Consider the following 16,275-nt stretch of genomic DNA (forward strand, 5'->3'; position numbering starts at 1 on the left):
ACTCGGGTCAGCACGGAATAGTTGCCCGAGGTTAGTCTCCCTGTCTAAAGAGGCATTTGGGACCGCCAGAAATCCGGGTTAGGCCGTCCACCTCTCTCGATATGCTTACGCAGTGGTCTTCCGATGCACAGGGCCGCTCCTACTGTAACCTCACTTAAACGCCATGGTGCTATGTACTATGTAAATAACCCGGCCGTGGACGTCCGGGACAAAAGATGCTCAAGGTCCTTTACGGATTTTTTTTTCCTATGGATATTCCGTTACGGATGTTCCCTTTTTATCACTGGCGCGCTTATTGGTACAGTCCATGGGTTGTTAATATACTGACTCCAGCCTCTTCATCAACGGGTGCGCCCGTATCCGTATGTTCGGATCGTGTGGACGGCAAGAATAGCAACATTGTATATGAGTATGCGAGGCAGTAGTGTGTTGACCGGGAAACAGAACCGGGTACGAGCGAGCCCAGCCGGGGGATCCGGGGGAAAGGGCGTGACGGAAACCCGGGGACAGGACTAGATGCCTTGCAGAGCGCACGTTTTATCGCAGATCTCACGATTTGGTGACTGTTCCTATCGTCGATGTTTCTTGATACCTATGACAGGGTATTAGATCCGTGTCTAGTTATTCCATAATGGATCGAAGTCACGAAGAGATCGTAATGCCGGCGTCAAGGCCCTGATATTTCGTCTTTGTTGTTTAGTCTGGAGCATCAACGACAGCTACAACGGAAGTGTGTCAACATACCCCCGAACTCCATATATCTAGTACCCATCTCCTTACTTCCTCCCCATAAACTTCCGCAATCCGGCCCGCGATCCCACCTCAACGGCCAATACAAGACAATGTCCCATTTCCCCGGTCAAACCTGTCAGTCAGATCGCATCTGGAGCCGGCAACCCGGGTCGATCCCGCCCCCAAACTCCCAACCCGCAGTCCTCGGAATAGAACAGCGGGCTATCCGGGCTAAACCTTACCCAGCGAGCTAGGGGCAAAGGGGTAGAGTCGTAGCCAGACATACTATCCGTATGTAAGCATCGTTCAGAGGCTGAAATTTGTCGGGCACGGAAGAATAGGACCCCCGAAACCAAAGGGGGGAGAGGGGACCGGCAACTTCGGAGCTCGGGAGCTCGAGGCCTTAAACGACTAATTAACCTTAAGGGTTACTTACCTCCATAAGCGGATGCATTGCCGGCTGTTGTTTTCATTTCTCCTTTTCTTTGTTCATCCTCCCAACCCCCCTATCTAGACTGGACTTGTCATGCCCCTTGCCCTGTCTTGTTTGCTTGGTTAGGGTGGGTCAGTGTTCACAATGGCGTGACGTTGCCATACAAAGTCCCAACTTGCAGAATAGCTAACATCATGAACATCAAGTCTTGTCTATTTCTTTTTTTCCTTCTTTTTGCCATGAGTTGAGTGTACAAAGTCGTCGAACAAGTCCCCGTACGATAAGCTGTTTCATTTCCCTTCTAGAACACTTCATTGCATCATTACCCAAAAAGGTGTCATCGCCTCCTCTTTCTTCTCCTTGTCGCCAAGTCATATCTTACTGCCCCTCCACCTGCTTCAGCAAGCCCTCCAGGTTAATGCTCTTGGGCCGCTCAATCGGCAGGCCGAGCGCGCGATCCCAGATCAGCTGCGCCAGCGGGCCCAGACCCCGCGACACACCAAAGGTGGCGGTGTAGTACAGCGTCTCGTGGAAGCCATAGTGGTGGAAGAGCACGCCCGAGCTGCTGTCGACGTTGGGGTACGGGTTCTTGGTCTTGCCGTGCTTCTTGAGCACATCGGGCGCGATGCGGCTGTTGGCCTCGACCAGGCGGAAGACAGGGTCGTTGGCAATCTCTGGGCGGGCGGCGGCGTAATCCATCAGCGCCTCGAAACGCGGGTCGGGCTTGCGGAGAACGGCGTGGCCGTAGCCGGGCACGACGCGGCCGGAGTTCAGGGTCGACCAGAGGTAGTCGTGCACGTCCTGGTCCTTGTAGGTGGAGGGGATAGCCTCCTTCATTTGGAGGATCCAGCGGAGGACTTCTTGAGCGGCGAGACTGTGAGGAGGGGTTGGTCAGTATGGTTGTGACTCGAAGAGCGGGAAGGGGTAACCCCTAAAATAGAGAAATCTTACCCGTGAAGCGGCCCGGCGAGGCCCTGGAGACCGGCGCTGTAGCTGAGGAATGGGTCGCTGAGGGCGCTGCCGACAAGGTGGGTGGCGTGGGCAGAGACGTTGCCTCCCTCGTGGTCACCGTGCAGAGCCAGGTACAGCCTCAGCAAGTCCTGGAAGTTCTCGTTTTCGGGCCCAGACTTGCCGAGCATGGCGGCAAAGTTGTAGGACCAGTCCTGCTCGAGGTCGATCTCAGCGGGCAGAGCGCCGCCCCCGCGGTACGAGTTCTGGTAGATCTTGGCGGCGATGGTGGGCAACTTGGCGAGCAGCGAGATGGAGTCGTCAAAGGTGGGTTCCCAGTAGTCCGCCTTGTTGAGCCCCTGCTCGTACGCCTTAGCAAACTTCGAGGTGTAGTTGAGTGCGGAGACGGCGATGGCGAACTGGGTCATCGGGTGGAGGTCGCGGGGAAAGTCGTCGAGGAGCTTGTTGACAAAAGCGGGCAACTGGCCCTGCTCGGCAAGCTCGCGCGAGAACTGGCGCACTTGGTTGACCGAGGGGACTTTGCCTGTAAGCAGAAGCCAGAACATGGCCTCGGGCAGCATCTCAGTGCCGGTCTTCCCCTTGGGCAGCTCCTTCTGGCAGTCTTTGATGGTGCGTCCGTGGAAACGGATGCCCTCGTTGGCGTCGAGCACGGAGCCTTCCCAGACCATTGCCTTGAGTCCACGCATGCCACCGATAGTGTTCTCTACCTTGACCTCACCGATGACCTTGGACCCGTGGGCCTTGACCTTCTTGAGAAGTTCCCGCTTGGCGGGGATGACCTCCTTGAGGGTCGTCTTGAGGTCCGGCTCGGCCGTGGCGTATGTACGGCGCAAGGCATGGCTGATGGGTGCGGCGATGATGGGCTGCTGAGGTCAGTGACCAAGCACCAAAAGCGAGGAAGCTTCCCTTCTTGGATCAGACGAAACAGGAGGACGGCGGGTTGACTTACACGCAAGGCCCCGTTCAGGGCGCGCCGCCCCGTCATCATGTTCAGTGCCATTGTACGGTGTTTACTTCTTGTTTATTACAAAAAATAACCTTGCGGGTTTTTTTCTTCGAGTCGAAGGAGGTCGAGATGGAAACCCAAAAACGTCTTTGGAAGATCGCGGTTCAGGGTGTACTATGTACCTCGGGCACCGTTGGTGCGGGGTGTTGCTGATCCCTGTCAGTGGCCCGAAAACGACTCGGGTCTCAGTTTGAAGTTCGGATACAACGTTCGGGGTCCTGGAGGAGATAGAACACGAATTTTAGGTCGATGGTCTTGATGAAAAATTAACTTAACCGCAGAAAAGGGCCGAAATTCGGACAGTTTGTGGCGTTTGCTTCCCCTTGAAGAAGGCGCGACTTACCCAAGCTTCGTTCAGCCGAGGAAAGCCGTCGGCATCCCCCGCGTGGCCTGTGATCCCCCGGACAAACGGTTCTGGGGCACGTCAACTAACCCATTGGCCAATGAGGCCATGCCTCGGCTTCCGGCCCTGCGAATGACTGCGGGCCTAGAGTTCCTCAGCTCCGAGCCGGGACTCGACCCGGGGGAGCAGCATAACGTTTCGAGTTTTCCATGCAGATGATTTTCACTTGGCTTCTCGATGAACACCTTGACGACAACGTCTCTCGTTGCCTTGGCCAATGAAAAGGTGCTGATTTAGAGTTTGCACGATCTGATGCAGGGTCCATGATGATCGGGAACCTCCTGAACAGCGAAAAGGGTCAAACCTCTACATCGTGCACTAGTGTAGACTGCTGAGAGAAGCAATGCATACATACATACATAACCCTTTAAGTTGACTCGCCCTCCAAATGCCTTCCCTTTGAACTTCGACAAACACGGTGGTTTTATTCGTACTTTGGTGTACGCCAGTGGGAAGTGAGCTTGGTGGTCACTTCCTTGTTTTGATGCCAAGACATCTGCAATCTCCTTGGCGGCGGATCCCGCGGTCCGTACACTAATGACGCAGTTCATCTGGTGCTGTGCCCCGCGACTGCCCCTCCACCCATCAGGCACTCCAAAACTGCTTATCGTGTGATGGGACGTTTCAACTCCCAGCCTCCTTTCTTCTTCCCCTCAATCACCTTGCTCGCGGCACAGCCAGCTCGCCTCGCCCTTGCTGCTTCACCTGGCTTGACCTCGAATTCAACAATATATCATTCTCTACCGCGCCCTGTTGTTCCATGATTCTGTTCAATTGAACCCCAAGTCTAACTGTGCAACACTGAAGATTTCCAGCGTCCCCTCCCCGCAGCCACAAACCAACTAGTGCAGTATTACCTAAATACCGTTCGACTCCAGATCTTCGACCGATAAACCTTCTAGATTCCTGTCTCATCATGGAGATCACTGCGGTGGACCTCCCCATCCTGCTGGAAACTGACACGTCGGTCAAACTAGCCGGTGTCGACGTCGACGGCCAACTACGCGGCAAGCTCGTTTCCAAGAAGAAGTTTCTGTCCATTGCCGAGAGTGGCTTCGGGTTCTGTTCCGTAATCTTCGGGTGGGACATGCACGATGCGACGTACTTTAGGGAGCTTAAGGTCAGCAACAAGGAGAATGGGTACAGGGATATCATTGCCGTGCCAGATCTCAACAGTTTCCGGCGTATTCCTTGGGAGGACAACATTCCGTTCTTCCTCGTTAGCTTCTTTGATCCAGACACAAGAGAACCAGTTTCGGCGTGCCCCCGCGGCTTGCTCAACACGCAACTGAAAAAGCTCGGTGCCCAAGGCTACGGTGCCATGGCGGGAGGTGAGTGAAGAACACGCCCCCCATAGCCACATCAAACAAACGACCAACCGTCTTGCTGCAGCCGAGTACGAGTTCTTTCAGTTCCGGACTCCATCCTCCAACGGTCCCCAGTCGGCCGCCGCATACCTCCAACAGAACCCTCCCCATTCGCTGCCGTCGTTGACCGAAGGCATGTTTGGCTACAGCCTGACACGTCCTGTCCACAACAAGGAATACTACTACGACATCTTTAAGGCCTGCCAGGCCTTCGAGTGTGACATTGAAGGCTGGCATACCGAAAGCGGGCCGGGGGTGTACGAAGCGGCGCTTGAGTTTGGCGAACTGAAGCAGATGGCTGACCGCGCGAGCTTGTTCAAGTACGTCGTTAAATCGGTGGCCGTGAAGCACGGCATCACGCCATGTTTCATGGCGAAGCCAAAACAGGGGCTTCCTGGGAACAGTGGACACATCCATGTCTCGCTGGTCGACGAAAACGGAAAGAACCTGCTACACCGCGGCGAGAAGGATCCAAACCCGCCTTACCCGGACGTGGCCGACCTATCCGATCTGGGTCGGCATTTCCTAGCAGGGATTCTGGAGGGACTGCCGGATGTCATGCCGATGGTGGCCCCCACTATCAATAGCTACAAGCGTTTGGTTGAGAACTTTTGGGCACCAGTGACCGTCTCATGGGGGCTGGAGCATCGTGCTGCATCAGTCCGCTTGATCGCTCCGCCCACATCTAAACCGGGAGCCACGCGGTTCGAGGTACGTGTTCCAGGCGCAGATGCGAACCCGTACTATGTCATGGCGGCCATCCTCGCACTCGGCTGGCGCGGGGTGGAGAAAAAGCTGGACTTCCCTTGCCCCCCGCTGGGTAAAGGGGAAGATGTGGGTGGGAGTTCAGATCAGGGGCTCCGGCTGGCGAAATCGCTGCGCGAGGCAAACGATAGGTTCACGCGCAAGGAAAGTATCGCGAGAGAAGTGTTTGGAGACGAGTTTGTGGACCATTATGGTGGGACTAGGGACCACGAGCTACGGCTCTGGGATGAAGCCGTAACGGATTGGTCAGTTATCATCCCTTCTCAGTCTTCGCCCCCTTCCTGTACTCCTGGACCCGTCATGTCAGGACTTTCGATGTTAACGATTCGCAGGGAAATGAAGAGATATATCGAGACAGTTTAGAGCGCTGAAGACGGTATGCTATGCGGACCAATGAGTTGTGGCGATTCCCAGCGGTTTTACGATACCCTGAATGAGAACACGGTAATCCAAAGCCTTGTACCCTTCCTTTATTCTTCGAGTTTCCCCTCGCCTCCCGGCGGTTTTCTAAGCTCGACCCCAGAGCTCCAATGGCGGGCTGTCCGATCACCATCGGCCAAGGGAGGGAACATTCTAGGATCGAGCCCGGCATAGCGTCCCGAAGGGGGCTAAGGCAGGCCCGGCACGAGCTTATACACGTGGCCGGGAAGGACTCGATTGAGAACCCCACCGAGAAATGACGGTCACAGCTACGAGCGGGGGTTGAGAAGGGGGGAATTGCCGGCGATAGATGAAACCGATTGCGGCTTGCCTATCTTGGGAGCTAGGGATCTTAGCCACCCGGCATATGGGAAGGGGGTAATGCAAGCGATTCAGTGTTTGCTCCTCGGCCTCTCATCTCAGCTCGATAGAAGTGCAGGACGGGCGTGGCTTCCGGTTGGAGTTCTTGCTGTCTTCGCTGTCGTTCCGTCGAATAGTGGACAGGAAAACCCATTTTCATTCGTACGGGATAGGTCTGAGAAATCGAAGGACAGAAATGGAGTTGCGGCCTCATCATGAGGCTCTTTGGTCTCCATCAATGGGCAGGCAGGTTATCGTGGCTGCTCGTTGGGGAAGATGGGGGTGGTGTGGCTTCAGAGTTATAGCGGCCCAGAGACCGCCACGTCACATTCCCCGCGGGCCGCGGGTGCAACCCCCCTGCAACGAGGTAGGTGGTTTCGACCATGGGCCGATTCTGAGATCTGACGAACGGCGTTCCCGTCGTGCTGCTGTTCGCCAGTCTTGGGCGAACGGTTGGCGTTATGCTATGCAGGCGCTGTGTTTCCGAACTTGTGGAAAAAACGGTGACGAAAAGGGGACCGGCGGGGCCCGTCAAAAAATAATAATGAGGGAAGGATTCCGGGTCGTTGACGGGATTTCAGCCCTGTGCGGATGGGTTTCTCCGCCTTGGGGACCAACTGTCTGAGCGGGACGACTAATCACGACTAGGTAGTACAGCGCTAACGTTAAGCGGTTGGCACCGTCCGAAAGAAGACGGTGTTCTGATCCAGCGATTTCCAGCAGTTCACCGGGAGCCACAGCAATACGTATGAGAGAGACGGCGATTCCGGTTCGCCCTTCGACAAAGGAATGGGAAGGTTTTGGAACGAAACATGGCGACCAAACCTATGTTAACGGATATTGCATTAATAGCAGGGCGTCGTTTGTTCTGGGTCTTGCTAACGTTAATTAGTTCCATACTATATTTTGCCCGTACACACAAACATATCACTCGGGAAAAAGAGAAGCAGACAGGCCACGAACATGGTTCCCGCCCTCCCTTACGACTGCTGTCTTGCTTTCCATCCCCTTAACAAACCGCTCCATTACCCCCGCCAGAATAGCATCTCATCCTCGATGGCTGTCCAATCTACCGGGACCCGGTAATAACGCCGCCCAATATCGTACCGATACCAACGAAGTTCCCTAGGTAGGTTGGCCCTTCCCATGGTTCGGGGACGTTAATGGTTCTGGGGATTGCTTCAGCAAGCGGAACGTGTAGAATGTATTCATCGTAAGTCCCCGGATGAAATGCTGTATAGTCTTCGGCCGAACGATTTGATTAATTAACAGGTGAAACTGGGTAAGGACTGTAAGGTAATAGGGGTACGAGACGTTTTGTTTTCCGTCTCCTACGTCTACGGATCTTAGTGGCATGTCAACGTTCTACAGCCCAGCCCAACGTTCTATTTCCATTTTCATTGTTTTTTCTGTTATTATGTTGGCCGTAGAAGGCCTGCGCCTCTCTGCAGCAGGCAAACCAAGATCCAACCCGATCGCTACACAAAGGCTGAGTGAGACCAGCTGCGAGCACATGCAAGGTGTGCTTGATACATGCGCATGGCTGCATGCTACCCACATGCATGCTACATACCTACATACACGATAACAGGCGCCACTAGGCCGCTTGTATGGGTCCCGATGAACGAGGAATGGTGAGATTCTTCGCAAGAACGGCATCAGAGAATTGGCACTAGCCTGAGTAGCCTCTAGGGGGATCAGCACGACACAACATGACACGAATCTCGTCCGGCCGGATGGGTCCCACGCGCCGGTGAGGGGACGGGATGCATTCACTACCACTCACGGGGTTGGGAACGGGCCAGTGAGGGCAGAGAAATAGGGGTGGATGGAAAACGGCATGTCTCAGGGGCCCGCCCGTCTGTCCGTCCGCCCGTATCTCAACCGGGGAACCTACTCCGTCGAAGTCGAGGCGAGTCGAGTCAAGTTAATTTGGGACATTGTCTACTTCCCGCCGGGGGCCTGGGTGTGTGTGTGTGTGTGTTTGGGGTAGGGTTGTTAGCGCGTCCGCCCGATTTTCTCCTGCATGGCTCAACGACCTGGGCCAGACGGCCGAGACATTCGCGGGTGTGCCACGTCTAGCTGAGACGGACCATCCCTGCGGCCTCATGGTGCTACAGGACAGTACAAGTCGTATTACCTTGCGAGGAGGGGACTGATGGTTCGGCCATATCGAGGACGGCCGGTAGATATTCTTCTGATCGGGTGGTATTTAGCTGGAGAATCCCGAGGTTTGGGTTCAGAGAATGGGATGCTGAGTTCGTTCGTGGACGCCAAGCCATTCAGCAGGAGATTTAAGAGACTAAGATCTCACGACTGAGGCCTCACCGCAAGTTTCTGTCGTCCACCAATCGCCGGATTAGCAACATGGTAAGCACTCTTTTTGGTGGTAGCTTCATGGAAATTGAAAATCAAACAGTTGCTAACATGTCATTGTTCGATCTAGGCCGGCGGGCTGTCCCTCGACGACCCCATATCCACCATCATAGCCCGTAATCTCAACCACCCCTTAATAGGTACCCCAACTCGGACATGAACCATGAACTCACCAACTCCCAGACGCCGTCCACAACCTCACATCCATCCACCAAGCCCGGCCCATCCTCCTCGCCTCGCCCGCCTTCCTCCCTGCTACCACCGCTAATAATAATGATAATGATGATCCCGAGGCCGAAGAACCCGTGCTGACAACCATCGCCACGGAAACCGACCGACTCCTCGCCACCCTCCAGCTAATCGACACCCTCCCGGCTCTGCACACGCCATCTGTCAAGGCTCATGCCCTGGCCATTGCTAGGTTGGCGGCGTCGCATTCGTCTGCTGTGATGGTTATGGCGGCTGATAGTCTTACCAATACCACGGCGACTACGGACCCCAGTAGCAATGAGGATAGTGGTGGAGGGAGAGGTGTAGGACCTGGTACTCAGTCCGGCGCCCAAGCCCACCTCGAAGTCCTCAGCCGACACCTACGAGACGCGCGGGAGGAGTTGGATTCACTGGTGCGCGGTGTGCCGGTGGGTGTTCGCGGGCGGGCGGAGGATGGGTTTTGGGTGTCGCGGAGGGAAGTGTGGGAGGTGCTGGGGAGGGTGAAGGATGTTGTTGGTGGGGAGGAGATGAGGGTGGTGGAGGTTTTGGGGGGCAGGTTGGGGGTTGAGGGGGAGGGAGGTGAGTTCTTTTCCATTTTCTTGAATACCCTCTGGCTCTTGGATGATGAGGGATTTGGTTCGTTGTGGGTTGCTGACTGGAATGACAGACGACTTGATAAAACTGGATGATGAAGAGGCCGCGAAACTGGGGTTGCCTCAGACGACGAGCGTTAAGGTTGAGCTGTGGCGGGCGGGTGTTAGTTAGGCCACCGGATTTCCTTTGTTGTGGGTTCGACTTGCTCAGTAAGGGGGCGGCGGTTTGATTCTGTTCCGGGACTCGATGGCCCGTTGATTATCTTCTTTAATTATTTCTTACTTTTCTTTTCGGGTTTGTGTTGAAACTAATTATACCACCGTCCTTACCGTAATATAATTAATCAATACCAAAAGACCACCCGGGCTTCATACTCGGCCGGTATCACCTAATACTCGTCCCCCCTGCCCGTCACACAACGGCCACAACTTTACTTTGTGCTTCCCATTCTGGCTAAGATGAATAATGACTGTGGTGCGTCACACAGTCACACACCCGTAACGTAAACGGAAATGCAAGTCCCCCCGTGCGGAGAGGTGAGACACTTCGGTATCGTGGTAAGACGTTGAGCGCATGTTGTCTCGTCGAGTTGGTTGTCTCGGGTCGATTCTGGGGCCGAGACGGTTGAATTGTCGTCGACTCGTTATGTAGGGTTCAGGGTGGGATGGACATCAAATTGTGAACTGGAAGGCCTGTGTATTTGGTCGGTATTATAAGCCATGTCTACGGTGCTAATTAATAATATCGGGGGTGACCGTTGAATAGAATACTGCTCGCCCGTAGTTGTGTTGTCTACCCGATTAATTACTGGATTTAGGAGTTCGGTTTGTTCCGAGCCCCTTGGGAACCAACACTTCAATACACAACCAACCGCGGCACCAATGGCTCGTGAATGTGTCATTGCACCGTGCTAATCTTTAATCAACAGCTAGGGGTTAGAACTCAATCACGTCATACCCAAGGATGTTTTCCCCTTCTTTCCAACATCGTCTTCTCTATAGGAATACTCTTTAAACTGCCACACGCGTTGATCATGGCCGACCGCGTTGCACAACCATCCGGGTGGTGCTCGCGCAGAACGAGTGGACGGTGCGCATCTGCATTCTGCTCATGCCGTGGTCGGACGGCATCAGAATGACGGACGAGCTGATGAAGGTCGCGGTTGACTGGTCAGAGATCCCGAAAGATGCAAAACCGTAAGTGTGTCCAGTGGTTTCCAGTCTCTGAGGGAGGTTTATGGGGCTTGGGGTTCTGTGCTATGTTTTGGAGGTGTGAATTTATGCGATTGCTTTCTCAATTGAAAGCTTCACAGTTCAAGGCATTTACTGTGTGAGCCCAAGTAAAAGACTGCTGAGCACCCTGCGCTGTGTGATTTAGCCGGAGCAGTCCAGCGTGGAGGAAAAAGGTACACCCTCAGGGCGATGGAAGGCGAAAGGAAAGACCAATTCAGCCCCGCCAATTGACAGAAACGACAGCTCTCCACAGCGCTCAGCGGATCATCTCTGATGGAACTGCCGAGCGCTGTCGGGGGCAAGCGGGGGTGGGTCAGGGGTTTGGAGAGCTCCTTCCGCAATTCCCGATGGGACGAGCCGACTCTCGGGCCAGGGCAACCGGGAAGCTTCCATGGGAACTTAGGAAGGGATCGCAATGGCGAACAGGGAGTTTCAGTGGCTGGTTCATCGCTTAATGGGCCAGTGAACGCTGGGCGCGCGGGTGTTTCACGCCGCGGGACGATTTGATAAAACCCGGGATTCTTTCCGTTGTTTGCTGATTCTTGGTTGAATCGAAAGATTGACGAACTCCCAAACTTGCGGACATCCAGCTGGAAATTGGAGTGGGTGAACGTCACTGTGGGCCCGAGCTTCCACTGCCTTGCGACCTCCACCACCGAGAGATCCCCTAATCAGCACCGTTGTCGACCCTGAAATGGCGCCCGGACAGGCCTACACGGGGGGTCCGCCTGGACATGTTCCCCTTGACAACGCCTTTTCCTTCGCTTTCAGCCAGCCTCTGCAGGCGGCTAACGACTACACGCCGCGCGAGCTAATGCTGCCGCGCATTGAAGATGAACGGCCGATTTTCATTGACAACAAGACGGGTACGTACAGGGAATGGAAACCGTTGAGATGAGAAGGTCGATCAGTTGGAGTGTGGAGATGATCGAGCTTGTCTCGAGCTCGGGTCACACCACAACACCGCCGTCAGGAGACACAAACACCGCTAACTGAAGATAATCCTTAGACCGCACGCTGAGGTTTGGCCAAATCGGCAAAGATGCCCGCGCCGTCGCGGCCGGCCTACTGCGCTTGGGGCTGGACCCCAACGACACTGTCAAGCTTCCCCCGACGGCATCGTGCCCCGCCGGCCCCGAGATCGCGCCTGTAGTGCTGATCCAGCTGCCGAACTGCCTGCCCTACGCACCCATCCTGTTTGGTGTTCTCGCGTCCGGGCTGACGGCAACCCTCGTGTCGCCCGCGCTGACGAGCGACGAGATCGCCTGGATTCTGCAAAATGCCCGCCCGCGCGCCATCATCACGGCGACCGCCTGCCTGCCCGCCATGCAGGGCGCCATCGCGAAGCAGGCCGACGCGGCCCGCACCTTCTTTTCGACTGTTCCGCTCTTCACCGTCGACGCGGCCGGCGACCCGTACCCGCAGCCGGCCTCGCCCACCCCGCTCCCGTCCGACTGGCGCGCCCTTCTCGCCCCAGAGCCCAAGCCCAAGCCTACCGTCAACCTGTCCCCCGGCTTCCCCGCATCCCGCGCGGCCTCCCGCACAGCCGTGATCCTCTGGTCCTCCGGCACATCCGGTCGCTCCAAGGGCGTGCTCCTCTCGCACCACGCGCTCAACTTCACCATCGCCTCGATGTGGCACGACGCCGACTTCTACCTCGCACGCCCGCAGCGCCAAGTCTGGCTCGGCTACGTGCCCTTCTACCACGTCTTCGGCCTCTGCAACGTGTTCCTCCTCGCCGTAGCCACCGGCACCGCCGTCTACACCATGCCCAGCTTCCACCTTGAGACCGTCCTCCAGGCCGTGCGTGACCGCGGCGTGACTTACTTCCACATGGCCCCGCCCGTCGCCGTCATGCTGGCCAAAGCCGCCGTCGTCGAGCCGTATGCCCGCAGCGGCGGGTTCAAGACGGTCACGGCGGGGGTCACGGGGGGCGCGCCGTTGGGGCATGAGGTCATTGAGGAGGTGTACAAGCGCTGCGGGTTCCGCGTCCGCATGGGGTATGGCCTGAGCGAGACTTGCGCTACGGCGCTGCAGGGCGGGTGTGGTGAGAAGGAAATGCGTGCACACGCGGGGGATACTGGCGTGCCGCATTGGGGGGTGGAACTGCTGATTGCTGCGAATAGCGGCGAAGGGGTGTACGCGACGAAACCGGGGGAGAAGACCAAAGCTGCGGCGTGGGATGAGGAAGGGGAAGTCTTGATCCGTGCTCCCGGACTGCTGCTCGCCTACCTCCCCATTGGCGTTTTCTCCTTTTCGTCTTCGTCTTCATCATCCTCCTCTTCAAAACAACAACAACAACAACAACAACAACAACAACTAGACATGTCAGTAACGCAAGAAGCCCTCACCGCCGACGGGTGGTTCCGCACCGGCGACGTCGGCGCACTGTCCCCCGCCGGCCGCCTGCGCATCACCGACCGCCTCAAGGAGCTCATCAAGGTGCGCGCGTACCAAGTCGCCCCCGCCGAGTTGGAGGCCGTGCTCTGCAGCAGCGAGGCTGTCGCCGATGCCGGGGTGATCGGTATTTATGACAAGTCGGAGGCGACAGAGTACCCGCGTGCGTTTGTCGTGCCGCGGGCTGCGGGGACGGTTACGGGAGGGGTTGCGAAGATGTCGCGGGCGGAGTTGGAAGGACTGGCGCAGCAGTTGAAGGTGTTGGTGGAGACGCGGACGGCGAAGTATAAGTGGTTGGTGGGCGGGATCGTGTTTGTGGATCAGATTCCGAAGAGTCCGAGTGGGAAGATCTTGCGGCGGCTGTTGAAGGATGGTGGGGAGGTGGCGAGGGGGGTTGAGTTTAAGGTGTATACCAAGAAGAGGCGGGATGCTAAGTTGTGATTGTTGGTTAGCGGGTACGTACTCACACGGTGGGTCGGGGGGTAGATTGATTCTTTTATATTGACTTGTTGGCGAACTAAACAAACAGTCTATGTGTTTCATGCTATATGTGCTTCATGCCGGTATCTATCCTTGGTGCTTATCTTGCAGACTTCCAGAACCATCTACTCATCATCATCACCATCCCCGTACCGGTACCCATTCCGATACCCATTACCATACCTCCCATTGTACCCATCCCCATTCCTATACCCATTGCCATCCCTATAGCCATACCCATCCCCATTCCTGTACCTATACCCATCCCGATACCCACCCCGATACCCATACCCATAATACCCCCCCGTAGCCGTCGCAGTACCACTAACAGTAACCGTCTGATCCCCATCCCAATCCGTCTCCGTCGCCATAGCAGTAACAATCGCCACAGTAAGCGTCGACGCCGTCGAGCTACTACTCGTACTAGTAGTAGTGGAGGTAGTAGTGTTATACAACACATTCGGCCGTTCAAAAACCACCCGCTCCGGCTCGTCCACGCGCATGATGGGGCCGGAACCGGTTTTGTCCAAGAACCAGCCGGGCTTTTTGAAGTCTTGGTCGTTTTGGCGGTATTGGGAGCCCGTGGTGTCGGTGAGGTAGGTGTGGGCGTTGTGGAGGAGGGATTTGACGCTCGAGGGGTGGCGGCGGGTGAGGGGGTTGGTGATGGTTGTGGTGGTGTTTGTGGTGGTGGTGTTTGAGGGGTTGTGGTCGTTGTTGTCGATGTCTGTTTCGTTGACATTGTCGTCATCTTCGGCAGGTTCATCCGCATCAGACACAGACTCTTCCACCTCAGACTCGTCCTCCTCAGTCTCGTCCTCCTCAGTCTCGTCCTCTTCGCCATCGTCGGGATCGTCATCCACAGGGGACTCCTCCTCGTCATGGTTATTTTCATTGTCGACATCATGATCAACGTTTTCAACCACGGCTGACTCCTCCTCGTGCTTCTCTCCGCCGTCATCCTCGCTGTCATTGGTGGTGGTATCGATGACGGTGGCATCAACCTCGGCCCCATCACGAGTATCGACATCCGTCTTGTCGGTGGAGTCATCATCCCCAGAAGACTCCTCATTCTCCTCGACATCGTCGTCGTTGTCATTGGTGTTGATGACGGTGGCGTCGTTGTGATGATCATCGCTAGTCTCAATCGCCGTCTCGTTGACATAGTCGTCGTATTCGACGTGCTCGTCCTCATCGTCATTTTCGTTGTCAGCGTTATCAACATCGTCATCGATGTCGATGATGGTAGTGGTGGTGTCATCGGAGGTGGTGTTGGTGTCGATAGCGGTTGTGTTGCTAACGACGGTGGTGTTGTTGTGGTCATTGCTGTCGACGTCGCCGTCGTCACCAGCGCCAACAGGCGTCTCGTCGAGGTCCTCATCATCCACGACAGCGTCGTCTCCGGCGAATTCATCCTCGTCCACTTCGTCGACATCGTCAGCCCCGTCATCGATATCAATGACGGTCTCGCTGACAAACTCGTCCTCATCTTCACCCTCGACGTAGTCATCAAGGTAATGGTGGTCCGTTTCCCCATTCTCATCCTCATCTTCACCGTCTTCGTTGATGTCTTCACCGTCCTCATCGACATCATCATCGACATCATCATCATCCTCCTCCTCACCATAATCTCCATCGTCATCACCATCATCAACCTCACGGATAATAACAGTAGTGACAACCGCCGGATGTGCCGAGGCACTGTTCGAGACCTCGGTGGAAACGGTGACATCTAGGACTCGGAGTAACGACCGGCTAGAAGACGGCGCGGTAGTGGTGGGTCTGTCTGTATCTGTGCCGTTGCTGTAGCCATTGTCAACCGGTACAGGCACGCCAGCCACGAAGCTAGCGAGGGCCCCGATGACGGCTAGGAAGGGGGTGGTGATTTTGGAGTGCATTTTAAAAGGGGTTGGTTTGAGGTGTTTGGTAATAGTGAGATGGAGTAGAGAGGATTTTAGGATGGGAGCGTGGGATCGGAAAGTCAAGCTAGAAAGAGGGGGATGAGGACTCTCTTATATATTGTCTGCCCTCGTGTAAGGTTCGCTTGGTGTTGGATTCAGTGAGTAACACGGTTGTTGCTGCGAGAGGTGCATAAGGTTCATGCATCTACTTGAACCTCGAGTTTCTCAATCTTTCCATTCCCATCCCCACTGAAGGCTCTAAAGTTTTGCTCGAGCATTGGGTTTATGATTTGTCCACACGTCCAGATCATTTCCTTCATTCTAGTAATTAAGTTACAGATGACACGGCAGCGTTGACGATTAACAACCATCTTCCATATTCATTGGCGTCTTCAACTAGGGATGCTAGGAATAGACATCATCATGCATATTAAAAAGGTCCACCGAGGAAATATCAAAAATAAAAACTCCAACTGAAGAAAGCTATCTTCATGAGGTTGGGAGCCCGTTTACTAAAAGAGGAAGCAAAAAAACAAAAACTTATTGAAGAACACGTAGAAAAAAAGATCCAAATGGCAAAAGCTCACCACCCAGCCCTACTGTTACACCCGGCCAGTAGAGGTAAATCTGATG

General features: G+C 55.3%; 4 protein-coding genes across 4 annotated transcripts; 3 read left to right on the forward strand and 1 right to left on the reverse strand.

The window, feature by feature from the left end:
- Positions 1-1,543: 1,543 nt before the first annotated feature.
- Positions 1,544-3,134, reverse strand: C8A04DRAFT_37394 (citrate synthase-like protein; the record flags this gene model as incomplete). The annotated part of the gene is made up of 3 exons (XM_062783858.1): positions 1,544-2,039; positions 2,117-2,997; positions 3,084-3,134. 3 exons carry the CDS (start codon positions 3,132-3,134, stop codon positions 1,544-1,546), a joined length of 1,428 nt encoding a protein of 475 aa, XP_062636979.1.
- A 1,325-nt stretch (positions 3,135-4,459) lies between these two features.
- On the forward strand, positions 4,460-6,038 carry C8A04DRAFT_37395 (uncharacterized protein; the record flags this gene model as incomplete). The annotated part of the gene is made up of 3 exons (XM_062783859.1): positions 4,460-4,874; positions 4,936-5,920; positions 6,008-6,038. 3 exons carry the CDS (start codon positions 4,460-4,462, stop codon positions 6,036-6,038), a joined length of 1,431 nt encoding a protein of 476 aa, XP_062636980.1.
- A 2,784-nt stretch (positions 6,039-8,822) lies between these two features.
- On the forward strand, positions 8,823-9,806 carry C8A04DRAFT_28805 (uncharacterized protein; the record flags this gene model as incomplete). Its single annotated transcript, XM_062780782.1, has 4 exons — positions 8,823-8,825; positions 8,902-8,947; positions 9,015-9,620; positions 9,709-9,806. The coding sequence occupies 4 exons, from the start codon at positions 8,823-8,825 to the stop codon at positions 9,804-9,806; spliced, it is 753 nt and encodes a 250-aa protein (XP_062636981.1).
- A 1,755-nt stretch (positions 9,807-11,561) lies between these two features.
- Positions 11,562-13,705, forward strand: C8A04DRAFT_28806 (uncharacterized protein; the record flags this gene model as incomplete). Its single annotated transcript, XM_062780783.1, has 2 exons — positions 11,562-11,733; positions 11,877-13,705. 2 exons carry the CDS (start codon positions 11,562-11,564, stop codon positions 13,703-13,705), a joined length of 2,001 nt encoding a protein of 666 aa, XP_062636982.1.
- Between the last annotated feature and the right edge of the window lie 2,570 nt (positions 13,706-16,275).

This window comes from Dichotomopilus funicola, assembly GCF_033296635.1.
Source record: "Dichotomopilus funicola strain CBS 141.50 unplaced genomic scaffold C8A04scaffold_32, whole genome shotgun sequence".
Taxonomy (NCBI): Eukaryota; Fungi; Ascomycota; class Sordariomycetes; order Sordariales; family Chaetomiaceae; genus Dichotomopilus; species Dichotomopilus funicola.